Below are 7942 nucleotides of genomic sequence, written 5' to 3'. Positions count from 1 at the left end.
TAAATCTTCAAATGGCTTCCGAATAGGTAATAGACAGTTCACACCAAAAATATATCTACTTACAAAGCCCAAAAGAGAACATGTATTTTAATCACCATAAATCTACAATATATAAAGCCAATGGAAAAGTGAATAGTTATTTGGTGTCACCAAGCTTCAATGAAAAGATTTGGACAAAAATGCCCCCAATACCAAAACCTTCAATTGCATCCCAAAATAATGCATCAAATAAGGTAGGGGCATTTTCATAATTTTAACAGTATTTGTTTAATAATTAATTTTTTTTGTGTTTATTTTTTTTTAAGTGAATGGAAAAGGTAAATAATATTTTGGTGTCACCAAGCGTCAACAAAAATGTTTAGGCAAAAATGCCTCCAAGACGAAAAACTTCAAAGGCATCCCAAAATAATGCATCAGATAAGGCAGGGGCATTTTCGTCATTTTAGCAATATTTTTTTTAATAATTAATTTCTGTGCTTTTTTTTTTTTTTTTTAATTTGTGCCTCACAATAGGCTAGCAATAATGTGATTCAATTTCTCTATTTTTAAACACATTTAAAACATCTTCAGATGCATGTAATGCCGGTTATAAAAAAAAGGTCTTTCATGAATAATAATATGATTAAATTAGTTGTCAAATGATTTTTTTTTGTTCCTAACAAATGATATTGTCTACATTAAGAGGGAGGGGGTGAGCTTAGTCTCATAATGTGCTAGTAATAATGTGATTCAATCAATTGTTTATGAAATATTATTTTCTCTATTTTAAACACGTTCAAAACATCTTAAGAGGTGTGTAATGCCGTTTATAAAAAAAAGTCTTTTGCACGCGGATAATAATGTGATTAAATTAGTTGTCAAATGACTTTTTTTAAACAAATGATATTATCTACACTAAGGGGGAGGGGATGAGCTTAGCCTCGTAATAGACTAGCAATAATGTAATTCAATCAATTGTTTATGAAATATTATTTTCTTTATTCTTAATGTAAATTCTATAGAAACTAATTTTATTATGTGAATTCAGCTGCTTTAATTAGTTTATGAGGGCTTTCTTTTAGCATGATCTAAAATTATTCATTTACTTCAAATATTTAACTTTCTTTTTGTTAATTTACGCTAAATACATTTAAAACGTGTAAGTTGCGCGTAGCACGCCGTGATTCAAAATATGCCTTTTACACGGGCGTGAGCACTCGCATAAAGGCTAGTATTGTTTAAATACATAGTTACACAAACTATGATCAGTTCTTCCTGGATCTTTAAAATAACAACTTGCAAAAATCTGCAGAAACCTAACGAATCGCAGTTTGGCGGATAAACTTTTCGTTCTTTCATCACATAATGTTTCATAACTATAATATGATTGAACGAAATGCTTCAAAGATCAGAGAGGCACTTTCCATTAATAAAGTCAATGACTTGGGTGACCCTCTCTTCAAGAGCAGCAGTTACAGCTGCCAAATTTTTCAAGAATTCTTCAGCAGTTGGTTTTTCACCGTCTACTATGTCAGTCACGGCTTTAACAAATATGATTGGGACTTTCAACAGATCTGCAACGTAAGCAACAGCTGCCCCCTGAAACGCAAAAAATTTCAAAGAGTTGCTTTAATGGATTATGGAAGTAAACTTCAAAATTACTTTAAGAAACACAGATAGGTTCGATACTTTTTGCACGAAGTAAGCAGTGATACTAAGATTTAATACGTTAAGAAGAATATGCTAATATTACCTCCATGTCTTTAATTGTAGCATCATTTGCAATGATCGATGCTTCGTCCTGTGGGGACATATCTAGGGAGTTTCCAGTGGACAGTTTACCAACCTGAAGCATACGCACAAATGTCAATGACACTGAGCACTTGCGATGCTATCAAATAAAGGGAAAAGGAAATCCAAGATCGTGATAAATAAAATCTGCACCATAATTTACATTCGTATGCCTAACCGCATTAGTGTAGATAATGGAGAACACCAATTTAAAACGCAAACCGAGCAGCAGTATATCAAGTGATTTGGAAGTAATTCAATTTAAGGGGTGACATATTTAAATAAGTCCAAGCATTTTTCTGCATGGTAATTACCTTCAGATTAAGTTCCTTTTGAAGATTCGGTGACGCGCAGGCTTGCCGTAAACCAACTCCATATAGATCAAAGACCTGTAGAAGACATACATACAAGGCAGAGAAAAACTGAGTACAAAATTTCAAATACGTAATTACCATGCAAATGGCTACATCAATATTCCAATACAGCAGGAAGGTGGTTCGTAGCGAAACATTATTCCCTTTAGCTAGGAATAGATATTGCATCTTCTGCTAAGTCGAAATAGTGCTGAGATGAGAAAGATTATTGTGGTTTGAAACATAATTTGATTAAGGCTTCTAGTTGGCGTCAACCACATGACAATACACAATATGGCTTTCTCCTCAACTTTCAATTCTATGTTTGGAGTATCAGAAGTGTAGATACTCAAAAGTTTAGTTGAATTGAACAAAGGGTCAAGGCTAAAGTGTTAACATCTTCCGATAAATTATGAGTACTTTACCCCTTCCAATTAGAACACCAATTTTTTACTGCTTTAATCTTTCTAGGCCACTTTTAAAAGCAGCAACCATTCAGTTCAGTCTACAAGATCATACAAAAGTCACTGACATTTACTAAAGGCACTGGACTAAGATTTTGGGGCCTCTGTATTTGTAAAAGGACTGCTGTTATCAGAAAATACTGCAAACAGGAATTGTTATCTATCGTCCAATTAAGCACACAATTTCCTTACAATATGTTAAAGAATCAATCAGGTGACCGTTGGACATGTGGGGACCAAATATGTGCCAAATCATCATACTAACAGAATTTTAAACGGAAATTGACGGCAAGGACCAATGGTGCACGTTTTGCTAAATTCAGGGACTTAAATTAACAAGTTTTAAGTTAATTCTAAACTAGCTTGAAAGTTCAGGGATCGTCTATCCCTCTTTCCCTTCCCATCCTTTGCCTGCTTTCAATTTATACTATACTAATAAAGGCACCCAACTTATGCACGAACATAAATTTAGATTATTTGCTCTCTTAAACAAGCACGAAAGCACTTCACTACAAAAACTGAGAAACACTCACAGGAATAGGTATCCTTCTGTCATGGTAAGCAACATCACATGCGAGATACACATCACCGATGCAAGCTCCTTTGGCCTGAAAGCATCCATCAATCAGTCATACATAATATGTCAAGATGCTTCATGAATACACATGTCAACATACTTAATAAATAAGTTGTGTGTGTCTGTTTGTGTGCTCGGTGATGCAACTATGGAATTGTGATTTACTTTAATTATATCATGATCCCCGACTCCCTACAGTGTAACAGTTGAAATCTTCAAAATTTTCATCTTTTATAGGAAGCTACAAATTCTCCAATTAATAGTGCACTGAGAGAAAATAAAAATGAAACTTAACACTTATCCTATAAGGAGAAGAGCAAAGTGGGTATACCTTAAAACCACCAGCAGTGCCTGCATTGATAATTAGGTCAGGTTGTAATGCTTGAATGGAAGCATAGGTCACAAGAGATGCAGAAACTGTGCCTACACAATCAACCCCTGCAAAGAAATTTGAGGAAGCACCTCTTCATTTAAGTTCTGATTAAACAAGAGTGACCAAAACGAAGGAAGAAACAATCATAACATAAGATGATTTTCAAGGAGTGGTAAAATTTTAAACACAAACCTCATCTTGCTTTAGAAAGAATCTCATGGATTCACTGGATGATTTTGATAGACTGATACAGTAGAAGTTGAGTACTGAATTGAACTTTAGGGGTAGTTAATTAAGGGTAGTGTTATTCACACACCCCTTTTTACTCCCACACACTCCTGTTAATTTTTGTCCATTGATCTTCTTCAATTTATTCAATTCGACGGCCAAAAAGTGAGAGGGTGTGTGAGAAGTAAAAATGGGTGTGTGGATAGCACCCCCCTTAATTAACTACAGGCTAGGCCTCTTGTGCTATCAGCTGTCTGTACTAATTAGTGATGTATATGGGATTCTCATGGTCGCTAAGTTGGCTTGTTTCGTTTTTTCCTAGATAGTCCTACACAAATGACATATTACAATTACTCGCAGCATCATCTTTATCTTTCTTTTTATATTTGCTTATAGTTTAGCTTCTGAGCTGTTTTCCTTCCCTAAAATACTGAAAGCCTAGCCCTGCATATACCTATTATAAGAGAAAGGTCAAACCATTTATACTAAGCCACTCACAAAATCCTCGCAGTCATGGCAGCTTGGTTCTATAATTTACAGATCCTATTAACAGATTTAAACTGTGTTAGACTCTTTCAACATGATATAACCAAGACAAACAATCAATTTATCAAAATCTATCCTGACAAGAAAAGCCAAACCTCAAAAGAGTAAAAAACTCACCCAAAGAAGAATCTTTTCCAGGCCAAACTAGATTAATCTGAAGATCTTTGTAAGAACCGTGATACCGAACCCAAGGCACCCCGTTTGGGAACCTGCACCATTCATGCATTAAACATCAGAAAAATTAAGACTAACTAAAAAATCTTAAATGGGATATATAACACTATACCTAATACTCAAACTTCAATTCACAATATAGCCAAAGATGGTCATTTCTCAAATAAAAAAAATCAGATTTTAACAATCACACATAATTAGAGAACTGTAAAGTGATCATAATGGTCTTGAATGGGGCACAAAAACGTGAATAATATGCAAAGCAACTAAGCAAGTAATAATGAGGACAATTCCTATTTGCTGTTTGTTTTCTGAAAATTGAAAACAAAACAAAAGCACTTTTTTGATGAGCAACAAAAGCACTTTTGCTAAATTAAACAGCACATAAATTTCCATATGAAAAAGTGGAAACAAGGAATATTCAAAAATAAATAAATAATTGAATCACCCAGTACCCAATTTAAAAAATTTAAGTCAAAGTCGAAACCAGAGATTTTGAACTCACACGGAGTCAGGATCCTCTGTGAGATTGAACTTGTTCACCACTGGAAGCGCTTCAGTCTGCATAGCTGTTAATTCACTCCAAAAAAATCATTACTTTATACAATTAAAATCGGAATAATAGCTGAAAGAGGTGGAAATATCAAATAGCGAGAGTGGAAGTATCAAAACGGAGCAAACATACCGATGACGAGGAGGATGGTGGAAATGGGGCGCTTCTCAGCTTCGGAAACCAAGGCTTCCTCGGTAGCGTCCGATTTGTCGCCGTGAGGAGCCATTAATTTTTCTTTTTCTTTTTCTGGATTTTTCCTTCACTTTCTCGGCCGATTTTCTTTCTTGCCAAACAAACTGAGTCGAGCGCAGAGAGACTTGAGAAGACGGAGGCTGAGAGTCAAGGACAATTCGATAATTAACCAATCAGAAGGCGCCACCTCGGATTTGATCGTCGACCGTTGATTGGTGGTTATGATCGACGATTAGAGGGTATTGGTACACGTGTTCTCATCCGCACGATTGCCATTTTCTTGGTTGGTTATTTGGGTTTGTCTTTTAATATAAAATAATAATGAAATTATTGTAGGCCTATCTGTTTTTGTTATTCAAGAATGCAAGAGAAAGTCACGTTTTTAACACAAAAAAGGAAAAAAAAAAAAAAAAAAAAAAAAACACAAAGTCATGGACTCATCTTTCATGTTAGTTGTCACATAATACTACGATCTAGTGATTTTTTTTTACTTGTAAATGAAAGGTTTTAGGTACGATTCTCGTCAAATACGAGTTTAAACCACATTATTGATAGTTCATTATAAGGCTAAGTCCACCCCTTCTCCTTATTGTACATAATCATTTGTTAAAAAAAAAAAGATAGGCGCTAGCCGGGAGTGTAGGCATCTAGGGGGCCTAGACGAGAGCCTAAGCGAACTAGGCGAATTTAGGTAAATTTATTATATATTTCTTAAGTGTTAATTATCATCGTTATTTCTTATTGATATTTCTTATTGGTGATACATTATTTAGTATGTAAATTTAGTATACCTAGTATTACTATATCACAAGCTTTTAAAAAGTTAAAAACTCCACGTAGTGGGTGATTTAATAATTAAAAGTCATTTAATAACTCTTCATGTAACTTGTCCACCCCACCTCTCTCACATCACCAAAGGTGGAGCCCAGATCGTTACCATCTTTAAACCCCTTGGAAAGTGAAAAACCCTTCATATTAAATTTTTATCATTTGTTCTTCATCCTTAAGAACCTCAAAATGGATTTGAAATCCAGCTCGCGCTGCCACGAATTTAAATGTCAAATAGCACTCTTTATTTTCCCTCATCTACACACAGACAACGAGCTGCAGAAATTTTGTTGAGGCTCTGTTGATACGATATGAGATTAGGAGTTGCAGAATCATTGCGAGAGTTGTAGCGAGTTTAGGAGTTGCCACGAGATTCAAGCTGCCTAGCGCCTGAATCTTTCCTACCTTAACTGAACGCTTTGGCCTAAATCTGGTCGGGGCTCTATGGCCCAGCACCTAAGCGGTTGGCTAAATCGATTTTTAGAACACTGGTTTGTAGGACTATTGGTTTGGTAGTTTTAAATGTGTTCCCTTTTGTGTTTTCAAATTTCAAATTTGTTTGCAAACACGAAAATTCCTCCAACGAATAATAAAAGAATGTGTACAAAATAATATTTGTCTAATAATGAGTGTTCAGGGTTTAATTTCTGTGTAGCTATTCTTTTTGAAAAATATTCCTCTGATTCGATCTCCAAAGTAGAATTTGATTCAAGGGTGGTGAACACATGGTGCTGAATCGGGCTTGTGATTCTTCAAGGGCCATGAAGGCTTACTCTGGCCAAAGATTCTTAATCATATCATAGAGTACTCTCCCTCAATGGTTTGAAAGTTAAAGATCCATTGTTGTGCATTCACCTGCCTCCATGGCTAGGTAGCTTAACCCTAACTATAACGGGGACACTAGGGGTGGGCACTTGAACCCGAAAACTGAAACCAAAATATGAACCAAATTGAACCACACCGAACGGTTTGGTTTTGGTTTGAAACTGAACCGAATGAAGGAAAAACGGTTTGTTTGCAGTTCCGGCCATCTAAAACCGAACCGAAACAAAAACTGCATAGCTTTTTTAAATGTTAAATTCTAATTGGTTATTTCATTGAGTCCATCCATTTAGTATGGACTCAACCACATCATAACATGGCCACATAATCTCTTTCTTTTCTTTCTTCTAGTCGTAGTCTGTAGACTCTGTACTCTTTCTTTCTTGTTTGCAGCTCTCGGTCTCCCAAGACTCTCTCCCTAGACCTTCTCTTTTATTTTGGGTCAATGATGATGTTAATGTTTTTGCTCTTGTTGTGTTCAAATTAGCTGATAGCTTTGGGTTTCACATGCATGCTTTTTGTTTGTGTGCTTTGGAAAATAGTAGCATGAAGAGCAACTATACGAAACGATAAAATGATAGCTTGAGAAGCAACCATACAAAAGGTTCTAGTTCACAAGGATCAATGATTTCTCATACATTGGTTTTAAATTTACAACATGCAAAGTCTTCTTCAAGTATCAGCTTCTCAAGTCTGTTCACAAGTTCAAAGACTTTCTAAACCTTCGGCTAGTAAGTGTGTAAAAGGAAAGGGAAAGACAAATGTTTGAAACTTGAATAATGCAATGTAAGTTGAAATACCAAAACTTTTTTATTGAATTGGATGAATGCTATATTGAAGACATGCTTGATTGAATTTTAATATTGTATGCATGCTTGAACAATGCAATAATAGAAGTGTATATCAAAGGAAAAGGAAATAAGATACAATTAGGTAACCATAATAGCTTTTTCAAACAATGAAACCAAACCAAAACTGTTTAAAACCAAATGGTTTGGTTTTATTTCGGTTTTAGCTTCAAAACCGCACCAAACCAAACCGCGCCCACCCTTAAGGGACACC

At 35.3% G+C, this 7942-nt stretch overlaps 1 protein-coding gene across 1 annotated transcript; it reads right to left on the bottom strand.

Moving 5' to 3' along the window:
- Nucleotides 1-1128: 1128 nt before the first annotated feature.
- LOC137728011 (5'-methylthioadenosine/S-adenosylhomocysteine nucleosidase) lies at nucleotides 1129-5367 on the bottom strand. Its single transcript, XM_068466890.2, has 8 exons — nucleotides 5171-5367; nucleotides 4991-5054; nucleotides 4429-4520; nucleotides 3496-3602; nucleotides 3121-3195; nucleotides 2085-2159; nucleotides 1733-1825; nucleotides 1129-1578 (listed from the first exon to the last, which is right to left on the bottom strand). Exons 1-8 carry the CDS (start codon nucleotides 5262-5264, stop codon nucleotides 1381-1383), a joined length of 798 nt encoding a protein of 265 aa, XP_068322991.1. The 5' UTR covers nucleotides 5265-5367; the 3' UTR covers nucleotides 1129-1380.
- Between the last annotated feature and the right edge of the window lie 2575 nt (nucleotides 5368-7942).

Source organism: Pyrus communis, chromosome 10, assembly GCF_041283825.1.
Source record: "Pyrus communis isolate YQ-2024b chromosome 10, ASM4128382v1, whole genome shotgun sequence".
NCBI classification, from domain to species: domain Eukaryota; kingdom Viridiplantae; phylum Streptophyta; class Magnoliopsida; order Rosales; family Rosaceae; genus Pyrus; species Pyrus communis.
The sequence above is the reverse complement of the archived record's forward strand: the minus strand, read 5'-3'. Positions and strand labels throughout refer to the sequence as shown.